Source organism: Scheffersomyces spartinae, assembly GCF_019049425.1.
Source record: "Scheffersomyces spartinae strain ARV_011 chromosome Unknown scaffold_25, whole genome shotgun sequence".
Lineage (NCBI taxonomy): Eukaryota > Fungi > Ascomycota > Pichiomycetes > Serinales > Debaryomycetaceae > Lizanozyma > Lizanozyma spartinae.
The window spans coordinates 49,327-61,756 of record NW_025065072.1 but is presented as its reverse complement, the minus strand read 5'-3'; the positions used below and the strand labels follow the sequence as shown (position 1 = coordinate 61,756).

Below are 12,430 nucleotides of genomic sequence, written 5' to 3'. Positions count from 1 at the left end.
GCTGATTCGAGACTCCTTCAGTGATTATCACTTCTGAATTACCACTTTTACCATCTTCCTCTATCTATCAGCGTTAATGAGGTACCAAATTCGATTTCAATTCAACCTTACTATCCTGCATATAATTTGATATTGCAGCCAATACCCTGATTAACAAATTTAGTCCAATACTTCCTCAAATGCAACCGTACCGAGCCTAAGACCAATTGAGATAGCATTAGATTCTTATTACAGGTAGATGTTTAAAAAATAGATAGAAAGAATAAATAGCAACTAAGGAAATACAAAAATACGCAGGAAACACACCCTCTTCTGTAGTTATCCTATTCAGATAGAAGCAACGGCCCCGGTTCAATCTCAAAATAATCCATTTTTGGTACTAAGGGGGATATGCTTAAACCTAAATTCGCAAGCCTCAAAAGGCATCAGAAATTAAAGGGAAAGACACAATTTTTGATTAAAGCAAGAAGGGAGACCTTCACCTGGTCGATGCTTATCAGGAGCTACAAAAGTTCATTCTTCTAAGCTCCTCTGTGAACCCCTTAAACAAAGATAACAGGCGCCCTTAGTAGATAGCTTGAATTGACCATTGATTGTTTTTGCAAAGTCAAATACCTTTTTGTCTAATTTCGAAGCATAATATGGTTGATTTTGGAATCAAATGTAGCTCACCATAGTCTGGGATCAATCACAACTCCAGTAAAATAAGTAACTTAAAACATAAATTTCCTTCCCCTGTTCCTTCCCCTGTTCCTTTCCTGTTGCAGGGAACCCTAATTTAAAGATTTGGGTGCTGTCCCCTTCAAGAATTGTGCCAATTTCGTCGTTTAACCATCACTTTCTCTGAAAATCAGATTGCTTGACTTTTGGTGATTCCTTCCACAACAATTCCAATTTGTATAGCAATTGCACTTTTACGTATTCGTAGTGAATGCATTTGGATTGATAGAGCTGGATTCTGTGTTAGATGGTTTTCCTCTCTTTTCTCTTTCGCAACCATGTTAAGAATTCTCAGACTAGGCCCCAATATCTCTGCCGACACTACTTCTTCTTTATACTTATCGCAATTAGGCCATTGTCAAAAGATTTAGAGCATAAGCAGCACAGCTTACCATATTAAAGTGTAAACTATACTACAGTGTATTTTCTAGTACAATATAAATCCGATTTTAAAACTAGCAGAAATCTTTAAGCCGCCAACCCAATTGGGAATCTTCGTGGCTGCATAAAGTAGAATACAAGAAGAGATGGACTCTTTGAATGCGACAAAACTAATTTAACAGAATCGAATTAATAACTGACATCGGTCTAAACTGTTCTATGCTTGTTACTACCAGTGAATTGTAACTCAATGTCCCAAAAAAAATGTTATAAAGAGTTATAAATTGAGATTAGTATATTTTCGTCGTTATATTTATCTACAAAGGAAATTCTACAGGAAAGTACTACCACTAAGTTGATGAAATTTACTATTTTAGCACTAGCTCGTTGTCACATCAACTTTGTCTGATTATATGTCTTGTCATATTTGAAATGTGGTATTAAGTTTGAGTACACCAAAATACTCTCAGAATGAAAAGTTTAGGCAAAAACAAATAACTATAAATATGATAATATTGGTATAGGAAACCTGGCGGCTGCAAAATTCACTTACGCCAGTGTCACACTTCGAGAAAACTTCAGAAGATATTTGGAAGGATCTTATATTAATCCAAACAGTTTCAAAAATTTCAACTAAAGAAACTGTTTATGAAATTTTCCATTACATAAGACTTTTCTTCCAAGTCCAGTTGAATATACGCAAGGTATAACCTTAGAGATAAACTTTAATACTTTACAACGGTGAACTAGAGACATGGCAAAATAGTTCAGCACATTTCAATACCGTGCAGTGAGCTTCGATACACTGGAGTATGTGTATATAGAGAATATTTGATACATTTTAACACTCACCGTTTACTCGTAGTTTATACTGTAAGGAATGGAGCGCCCTAGTATTAAGTGATATCGATTGAAAACTATACTCGTGCCTGACTCAAAAAATGAATCTAAAGTCAAATCAAATCTACTGATTACATCATCAATACCAGTTAATCCATTACTTATACAATCCAACCAATAATCAAATCGCTTCCTATCTAAGAGTGCTCTTTCCCTATTGATGTCGTCAGTCGACTATTACCAAGTGCTTGGTGTGACGTATTCTGCTACCGAGGATGAGTTGCGTAAGTCATACAAGAAGTTATGTCTCAAGTATCATCCGGATAAAAGTAGAGGTGATGATAATGCCCATCAAAAGTTTCTTAAGGTGAAAGAGGCATATGAAATCCTTTCTGAGCCAAATAAGAGGGCCGAATATGATAGGTCATTCCCCATTAAAGTGAATATTTTCACTCATAAACCACATCAAGCAGATCACCCTGGTGGTGGCTACAGTTATACCAGTACAAAAACAACAACATCAACAAGCACTAGTGGTGGTGGTACTGGGAAATCCAGAGCATCAGATGGCTATTTCCTGTTTTATCAGAATTATTTCCAGCAGCAGAATGAAGCAACCCGTAGAGCACGAGATTTCCGTAGACAATGGGAGTTTGATAGCAAACGACGTGAAGAAGAGAAGAGACAAACAGAGGAATTGTTACGGAGACAGAGAGAAGAAGAGATACGAAGGTACCAAGAAGAAGTAAAGCGTACGCAGCGACGTCAGGAAGAATTAAAGCGAGAACAAGAACGTCAGGAAGAACTTCGAAGGGAACTGGAAGAGATCAGAGCACAAGAAGAGCGCATTAAACAAAAGTTAAAAGAACAAGTCAATCAAGAGTTTCTGCTGCATTTGCCAAATGACATACCACAACCTCTGCTGAATGGTGGATTTGGACTTGGTTCTGCATCTGATCCTGATGACACAGATATTTCCTTTGAAGGTGATGGTGAAGACAATCCCATAGTTGTTGATGATGACGATGATGATGACGATGATGATGACGATGATGATGACGATGATGATGACGATGATGATGACGATGATGATGTTGATGATGATGTTGTTGAAGATGACGATTGTATTGAGGATTTTGAAAGACGACGTTCTCCTTCGTTATCTGAGGATAGCGATATTGAGGAAGAGAATCCTGGCAATGGTGACGATATAGGACAAGCAAGCTTTGCAAGTGAATCAGCTATCCCCAAAACTACATTATGTGATGACATAGAACAAGATTCTGATGTACTTGAAGTGAAGCCAGAACCGTCTGAAACCATTAAGTCCACCACCTCACCATCATCATCATCATCCAAGAGGCAAAAGAGAGATGGTAAGCCATTCATATTTCATCCCTTATCCTCGGAAAATGCTGTTCCTACTGTTAAAAGGCAAAAAATAGATACGTTTTCAACTACCAAATTGAAGGAGAACCTTACGATGGGAATAGATGAAGTTGATTTCAGTGATTTACAAGACTCACTCCCAAGAACCACCCTTAATAGACAACGGAAGACACTGAATACCAACTATTCCCCTAAAAATAAGAAACCCAAACTTGCTGAGTTTTCTGATGGGACTTCAAAGGCAGAAACGCTTCAAAGTCCAGTTAATAAGAGGTCCTTTGTAACCAATCACAGCAAGGCAACAGCAACAACTAATAGTCATGTTCAGCCGGTTACTGCACTTGATCTACATGCATCCCCAACCATACTTGATATCCTACCTCCCAAAGCACCCCATTCTTTATTAGATGACCTACCAACCATCGAAACATGGGGCAAATACGTCAATAAAGTAACCCAGTATCAGAAACAATGGTTTGAGTATCAAGAGTATGTGCTTAGATATCAAGAAGAACGTCATAGAAAGGATAAGGAACTCCGAGATCAAATTAATAGTTCTACCAATAATTTTAACGTTTATCTTGAGTGTTTGAAACAAGACATGGTGGTTCAAGATCGATACGTTGTACTGCTTAGAGAGCATGTTCATTTCATGAATGTGTATAAGCTGAACTGTTCGTGGATGAAAGCGGTGAAGAGAGGTTGACAAACACAGAATAATATAACTATATGCCATATACACCATAGTATATTAAGCAGTATCAAATACAGCGTGGTATATTTAGAAAGAAGACCCACAACCTGTACGTATAACCATTATAATACCCCCTAACACCAACATAAAATATATACACGCGTTCTGAAAATTGTTAGTAAAACTCACACTGTAGTTCTTCACCACCTCCACCTCCACCAATGAACTCCACTAGAAAGTTGCTACTTATCACAGGAGTATTGTTCCATATTTTCTACCTATGGTCGATCTTTGATATCTACTTTGTGCTGCCATTGGTCCATGGAATGCGTCAGCACAAGTCCACCATGGAGCCACCAGCCAAACGATTGTTTCTCATAGTTGGCGATGGGTTAAGAGCTGATAAAACATTCCAACGGTTGCCTGATCCCGATACCGGCAACAGCACGTACTTGGCACCTTACTTGAGAAGTTTGGTGTTGAACAATGCTTCGTGGGGGATCTCCAATACTCGCATGCCCACTGAATCAAGACCAGGACATGTAGCAATGATTGCAGGGTTTTATGAAGATGTATCTGCGGTTACGAAGGGTTGGAAGGAAAACCCTGTGGAATTTGACTCTTTCTTCAACCAATCAAAACATACGTATCTGTTTGGATCTCCAGATATCCTTCCTATATTCTCTGTTGGAGATAAAGTTGTTCCCGGGGTTATTGACTGTCATATGTATGATCATACTTTTGAAGACTTTACGTCTTCTTCAATTGAATTGGATAAGTTTGTATTTGATCATTTGGACTCATTGATGGACAATCTGACCACCAATCAAACGTTACATGACGAATTGATGCAAGATGGTAATGTCTTCTTCCTTCATTTATTGGGTCCAGATACGGCAGGACATGCAAAGAGACCTTATTCCCCAGAATACTACAATAATATAAAATATATAGATCAAAAATTGGAGTCCTTGATTCCTCGGATCCACCAGTTCTTTGGTGACGAAGATACTGCTTTTATCTTTACTGCTGATCATGGAATGTCGGATTACGGCTCTCATGGTGATGGTCATCCCAATAACACCCGTACACCATTGATTGCATGGGGTGCAGGGATTAAACAACCACAATGGCTTAATTCTGCCGTACAAAGAGATTTGCAAGATCCAATTGCTAGTGGATATGAATCAACGTATTTCGATACTTGGAATTTCGACCATTTGGTAAGAAATGATGTGAAACAAGCAGACATTGCCCCCTTAATGGCATATTTAATTGGTGCAAATTATCCCGCAAATTCAGTGGGGGAATTGCCTTTAGCTTATCTTGATGCCAATGGAACTACTAAGGCACATGCGTTATACAAAAATGCCTTAGCCGTTGCAGAGCAATACGTAATCAAGGAAATGGAAGTTCAAAGTCATCATTTTAGGTTCACCGAGTTTAAAGCCTTTGACGAGAACCCAATCATTGATCAACAGGAAGAAATAGAAGCTTTACTTGGAACGTTGGATACTATGGACCTTAATGACTTGGAAAGATCTACTATGGAAGTGGATACTATAGTGAAGATTGAACAGTTGATGCGCAACAGTTTGGAAGGATTAGATTACTTACAGAAATATGATTGGCTATTCTTGAAGTCAATTGTTACCTTTGGATTCTTTGGGTGGATTTTCTATTCATTCAAACTCTTTCTTCAATTGTTTGTGATTCCAGAGAGTGAACAGAAACCCACTCAACCCAGTATGAAATTAAAGGTGGTGTTTATAACTTTAGGAGTTGGAATTATGGCCTTGTTGCAATACCAAAACTCTCCATTTAATTACAAGATTTATGCTGCTTTCCCCATATACTTCTGGTACTATATTATTGCAGATTTACAGTCGGTAATGATTTTAGGTATTTCTCGTTTGTTTCGGGGTATCAGTCCTGCTCATAGACTTGCCATTATCTTATCATTTGTGTCCATGTATGAAGGCATTGCTTATGGGTTTTTTGAAAGATACATGTTCTCCATAATTTTTGTTTCCATTGGTCTTTATCCTGTTTTCTTCCACACTGTCTCCTTTAGCTCCAAATTATTATGGTTTATTTCTTGTTGTTTCATGTGCATTTTCACCAACTTAAACCCAGTCAAAGTTGAAAGTCTTTTTCAAATTAATGCTGGTGTTGCTGCTAGTTTAATTGTGGCAGTTGTGGCATTCAACAGCATTTATAATAATATTGGTCAACATCATCGTGCTCTTGTTGTTGCACAATTTGTCAATATTATAGTCATAACCTTTACTACGAATATTTCTGTTGTATCTCTTCAAAACAATGAGGGACTTCCGTTATACACTCAGGTTCTTGGTTGGGTTATATTCATTCTTTCATTAGTGGTTGTTCCTGTTGCATATGCTAAGGACCCTTCTCCGGATATCAAGTTAAGATTATTGATGATCTATCTTGCATTTATTCCTACGTTTATTGTGCTTACCATTTCATTTGAATTGCTTTTTTATGTTGGATACAATTTGATTCTTCTTCAATGGTTAGAGATTGAGAGAGTAGCTAAGAATAGTAAGAGGAAATGGGTCCAAGTGATGAGAACTGCCATTGTTGGGTTTTTCTTCCTTCAATTTGCATTCTTTGGAACAGGAAACGTTGCTCTGATTTCGTCATTTTCTCTTGATGCTGTGTACCGCTTGATTCCGATCTTTGACCCCTTTGCAATGGGTGCATTATTGATGCTCAAGCTCATGGTTCCATATGTGCTTTTGTCCGCAGCTTTAGGTATTATGAACCATAACCTTGATATCGATACTTTCACAGTGTCTACCCTTATCATCTCTACATGTGATGTCTTAACTGTGAACTTCTTCTTCCTTGTAAGAACGGAAGGGCTGTGGCTTGATATTGGTATTAGTATTTCGAATTACTGTCTTGCCATGCTTCTGTCTTTGTTCATGCTTGTCTTGGAACTTGTTAGTTCCGTTGTTCTCCATGGAGTCAGTTTGGACAACAATAAAACAGAGGATGCAAAGCAGACCACTACCAAAGATCAACAAGGAGAAGAACACTCGGTAATTTCAGCAAAAAAAGGGTCTACTGCCAAATTACGTCGGAGAACCTCTAAAGACAATTAATTTGGTGAAAAATAAATATCCAGAGAAAAAAAATAAGAAAAAAGAGGACTTGCCAAAAGGAATTCATTACGAAGAACAGAAAACTACTATAGTATTTTATTATAAAAGAACGACACTAGAGGTTATTACACTAGACATTTTACCCAATACATCAAAGGAGAATACGACGTGCACAAACCAATAATAGTGACTCACGCACACCAATATGCAAAATGAAAAATTAACAATTATCAAGCCCAAAATCGTTGAATGCTGCTGTCTTACCACCAAGGAAACTAACCACACCAAAAGATGACTGAGACCAAAAGACACGTGTTGATGATCGACAACTACGACTCGTTTACGTGGAATTTGTACCAGTATTTGAGTCAATCTGACAAGTGTGGGAAGGTGGATGTTGTGCGAAATGATGAAATTTCCATTAGTGGTATTGAAGCTATGAACCCTGATATTATATTCATATCTCCAGGTCCTGGACACCCCAGTACAGATGCTGGGATATGTAAGGATGCCATTAGACACTTTGCTGGGATCAAGCCTGTTTTTGGGGTTTGCATGGGCCAACAATGTATGTATGAAGTGTTTGGCGGTGATGTTGGATATGCTGGAGAAATCATGCATGGGAAAACTACTACTATTAAACATGATGGTATTGGGATGTTTGAAAATGTTCCACAATCCATTGCTGTTACTCGGTATCACTCATTGGCTGGACACGTTCAAACTTTACCTGATGAATTAGAAATTACTGCTACTACAGAAACAGAAGTGCCCATTATTATGGGTGTTAGACATCGGAAATACACTGTTGAAGGAGTTCAGTTTCATCCCGAGTCAATCTTGACCCAATCAGGTCAATTGATGATAGACAACATTTTGTCTATTCATGGAGGTACTTGGGAAGAGAATGCCAAATATCACGCCACATATACTCCTACTACTAAAGAAAAGAAGAATATCTTACAAAGAATCTATGATCAAAGAAAGCTTGATTACGAAAAGATTGAGTCACTTCCTGGGAAATCATTTGGTGATTTAGAAACCACTTTACAAATGGGAATTGCACCACCCGTGATCAACTTTTATGAACGTTTGACCAAAGATAACAAAGGTTTGACTCCAATTTTGGCTGAATTCAAAAGAGCTTCACCTTCTAAGGGTGATATAAACATCACTGCCCATCCTGCCAAACAAGGATTGTCGTATGCCAGTAATGGATGTGCCACTATTTCTGTTTTAACTGAACCCAATTGGTTTAAAGGGTCCTTGGAAGACTTGGAACTCATCCGTCGTGTTGTGGATAGCCAAAAGAACAGACCAGCTATATTACGTAAGGAGTTTATCTTTTCCAAATATCAAATAGCTGAAGCAAGATTAGCAGGAGCTGACACTGTGCTTTTAATAGTCAAGATGTTGGAACCCGATTTATTGGCACAATTGTATGACTATTCACTTTCATTGAACATGGTGCCCTTAGTTGAAGTTAATGACGAGAAGGAGTTGACCATAGCTATGCAATTGGGTCACGTGAACGTTGATCCATTGGTGATTGGAGTGAACAACCGGAACTTGACTACCTTTGATGTTGATTTGAATACTACGTCCTCATTGGTCAAACATGCCAAAACTAGATCCAATGTATTGGTATTGGCATTATCTGGTATCACCAGTGTTGAAGATGTTAAAAAGTATAAATATGAAGATGGTGTTGATGGGTTTCTTATTGGAGAGAGCTTGATGAGAGCAGAGGAGAAGGGAATACTTGGAGAATATTTGCATGAGTTGACTCACTGTTAATAGAATTAAATACAGTACAATACTATACACATTAGTACAGTTTACACCTGTTTCTTAAAAAGGAATACCGAGGGTAGAACCGAGGGCGAGAACGCGTCTCGAATACTCATAGTCAAGTACATGCAGCCACCACAGATCAGTACCACTGCCAACTGTTAACACTAACTGATACCACTAATATACACATCATGAACGCTATGAGCATAAGGGTGGATGCCACCAGATTACAGCAATTCCAAGGCAAAGTGGTTCGGGTGATGGGACGATGTGAATTGTTCAACACCAACGACATGAGAGGCAAGCTTGAAAGTAACGGGCCAATCCCCATCAAGTCGCCATCACAAATATTGGAAGCCGGTAAGAACTATGAGATCATTGGAAGAATTGGGTCTGGAGATGATTTGACGGTTCAGGTTTATACCATGACAGAATTGAGTGATGATTTTAATTTGGAGGTGGCTAAGAAGTTGGTTGATTTTGTTCATAAAGTCCCAGAGTTATTCTACACCACATAGTATATAATAGTACACGTATAATATTACACGTATAATAGTACACAGTATAATAGTACACAGTATAATAGTACACCTACACCTATAATCGTATAAGTACAACATAGAGTTCAATTTGGACACTTCTTAGTATAGAGCACGTTACAGTTGGCTGTCTTGTGCAGCGTACGGTGTGGCGTACAGTGCACAGTGTAGAGTACAGTTTATAGAGAGGGCTGTACCATAGCATGCACTCACTATAGCAATGTATAACAGTAACTATTCAGTTCAGTATAGAGTACAGTACAGACGTAGTGGGTAGTAGTATAATAGTGTGGTTCTGTAGCGTAACAGTGTAATACTGCAGTATAACAGTGTAGTATATATACCATGGTCGATACACGTATACAGTGTACACTTCTATCTCTTTATTAATTGCATCATATCCTTTGCAACAACCACAAACCTGTGTTCCTTATAAGTATCACCAATAAAGATCAACCATGGAGGTCCAACGGTCATAGCAGTGCCTTGGACAAGAACGTTCCCTAATGCAACAGTCAATCTATACGCAGCTTCACTATTGGAACGAGCAATCTCATCACCATATAGGTTCATGATATCTACCAATGGTTGACTTGAACTGGGAGCATTCTTCGATGTGTATTGGAACACCGAGACATTGTACAAGAACGAGGCCACGTTGGTCATAAGTGCATTGTAATGTTTGTGGGTTTTGGACTTGTTCCCATTGATCATCAAACCCCCAATGGTGTTTGCAAGGGTGTTGGCATAGCCATTTTCATCAACAAATATCTGAACAAATAAAATTAAATTACCCACTATGTTACTCAACACTTTGGTGATCATCATAAGCACAGAAACATTGGTTGTTTCCCTAGTAACAACAGAATATATAAACTCTCCTGCAGTGGCAGAATTAAGTATATCCCCCATGCTAACTCGGGGAATACATATTCTCAAGATATCATACAACACAAGTTGAGCTTCTTCAGTCCACGTCTTGAAGAGTGGAGGTAACCGATGATCAATCAAGTCTATGGCTGCTTTGGAGCTTAAATCTCCTCCGAGTAACCCACAGATCTCCTCCAATTGAATATCGTCGAGTTGGTGCTCTGTATCTTGTTGGGAGTTGAACTTTCGCATGCCCTTGATGATCTGGTCTCCATTGTAGTCTTTGAAGAAGATGTAGTCTTTCACAGGAATAACAGATAGGGACCGTTCAGAAACAGAGTTAGGAACACTTTCAGCTACACAATTATTCTGCTCACCTTCTTTATCATTGTCATCCAATGCTCTATCTGTTCCGATGGTAACACCTTCTGTGTTCTTCATAATGAATCTCACCACCTCTTCAGTATAAGAACTGGGCAACTCATTATCAGCCAAAAACTTGGTGGCAACAGTATAAACATTATCAGTAGTATTGAAAGGTAACTTCAATGGTGGAGCTCCATCTTCAATATCAACGTCAAATACATAATCATACAATTGACCATTGAGTTCCTTCTTGTTACCCTCACTATTACCAGCTGCTCCCACTACATCACCAATCTTCATCCAACTACCACTAGACCATTGATGGGACTCAATTGTACCGGTTGCTGGTATCTTAACCAAGATGATTTGACCCTCTTGTTTACCTGGTTTCTCCAAAACTTCAGGTCCTGGTAAATCAGTATGCTTCAAATCATCAAGACCTTGTTCGGAGATGGCCGAACTCTTAACAGACTCCAAAAATGTTTCCAAAGCGTCTTTAGAAGCAACCCGTTGAGAGTCTAAGGTAAATACTCTAATAGTATTATCTGAGCCTCCTACGGCTATATCACCATTGGATAATACTATAACACACCAAACGGAAACACAGGGTAATCGTATAGCTTGAATACACACCCCATCTCTCCAAACTCTAATACTTCTATCTTCACCAGTTGAGATGATATCACCAGTAGGGGCCAAAGCAATATCATATACAAATGATTCATGACCGGATAGTGTTTGGATACAATTTGCTGAATCAATATCCCAAACCTTGATGGTTCCATCGTTGGAACAAGAAGCAAAACGACTAGGATCATCAGGATATAATAGAATCTTTCTAACCACATCATTATGACCAATGAATTGACGTACTTCAGTTTGATTCTGCCATAATCTAATGGTTCTATCAGCAGAAGCAGTTATAAATGTGTCTTCATCGATGATTTTGGCATCCCAGACTGAAGATTTGTGGCCCTTGAGCGTATATATAGTTGTAAATGATTCCAAGTCCCAGACTCTGGCTGTTGAGTCCCAGGAACCGGAAATTAATCTCCGAAGATCAGACAGGAATGCTAACGAACACACATTGGATGAATGGCCAGGTAATTCGAATCCTTCAGTCTTAGTATCACCATCTCCACTGCCATGTGTCTCGGATAAATATATGATGCAATCTTTGCCACCAAAGGCCGTCCAAAGGTCATTGGCACTCACAGCATTGACAAACGATGATGTCGGAGATTGGAACACTACAGTGGAACTCCAATCGCTGCAGTCACTGGCTCGTGTCCATTTCCGACCAGTCGAGTCTCTTGAAGCCGAAATAATCACATCATCAACAGCAGAAAGGGATCTAACATCCAGTGAGTGGCCCAAAAGGGTAGAGCTTAACGAGAACGAATCACTCATGTTACTCATTCAATTCAATTCAATTGTATGCAGCTCAATCCACGCACAAATAGCATAAGTACAATAGATGAATATGTACCTCTTAAATACAACGTATACACACTATGATGTATATGTCAATGTCTATAGTAGCTCGGTATATGCTCCTTAACCTTGACCTTTACGGTACGCTTGTGTTTAATTCTTATATTCTTCCACGGTCCAAAGTGCGAACGGTAAGTACACTACTTCCATTTATGGTAAGAGAAAAACTAACACTGAGTCAACCTTTCATTTTATAAACTATACCTTTTCCT

At 38.7% G+C, this 12,430-nt stretch overlaps 5 protein-coding genes across 5 annotated transcripts; 4 read left to right on the top strand and 1 right to left on the bottom strand.

The window, feature by feature from the left end:
- Positions 1 to 2,161: 2,161 nt before the first annotated feature.
- Positions 2,162 to 4,036, top strand: KQ657_002918 (uncharacterized protein; the record flags this gene model as incomplete). Its single annotated transcript, XM_043193665.1, has 1 exon — positions 2,162 to 4,036. The coding sequence occupies one exon, from the start codon at positions 2,162 to 2,164 to the stop codon at positions 4,034 to 4,036; it is 1,875 nt and encodes a 624-aa protein (XP_043047201.1).
- Positions 4,037 to 4,371: 335 nt separating this feature from the next.
- On the top strand, positions 4,372 to 7,155 carry MCD4 (mannose-ethanolamine phosphotransferase; the record flags this gene model as incomplete). Its single annotated transcript, XM_043193664.1, has 1 exon — positions 4,372 to 7,155. The coding sequence occupies one exon, from the start codon at positions 4,372 to 4,374 to the stop codon at positions 7,153 to 7,155; it is 2,784 nt and encodes a 927-aa protein (XP_043047200.1).
- A 291-nt stretch (positions 7,156 to 7,446) lies between these two features.
- TRP3 (bifunctional anthranilate synthase/indole-3-glycerol-phosphate synthase) lies at positions 7,447 to 8,952 on the top strand (the record flags this gene model as incomplete). Its single annotated transcript, XM_043193663.1, has 1 exon — positions 7,447 to 8,952. One exon carries the CDS (start codon positions 7,447 to 7,449, stop codon positions 8,950 to 8,952), a length of 1,506 nt encoding a protein of 501 aa, XP_043047199.1.
- Positions 8,953 to 9,140: 188 nt separating this feature from the next.
- Positions 9,141 to 9,467, top strand: KQ657_002915 (uncharacterized protein; the record flags this gene model as incomplete). The annotated part of the gene is made up of 1 exon (XM_043193662.1): positions 9,141 to 9,467. One exon carries the CDS (start codon positions 9,141 to 9,143, stop codon positions 9,465 to 9,467), a length of 327 nt encoding a protein of 108 aa, XP_043047198.1.
- A 396-nt stretch (positions 9,468 to 9,863) lies between these two features.
- On the bottom strand, positions 9,864 to 12,134 carry DOA1 (Doa1p; the record flags this gene model as incomplete). Its single annotated transcript, XM_043193661.1, has 1 exon — positions 9,864 to 12,134. One exon carries the CDS (start codon positions 12,132 to 12,134, stop codon positions 9,864 to 9,866), a length of 2,271 nt encoding a protein of 756 aa, XP_043047197.1.
- Positions 12,135 to 12,430: the final 296 nt, after the last annotated feature.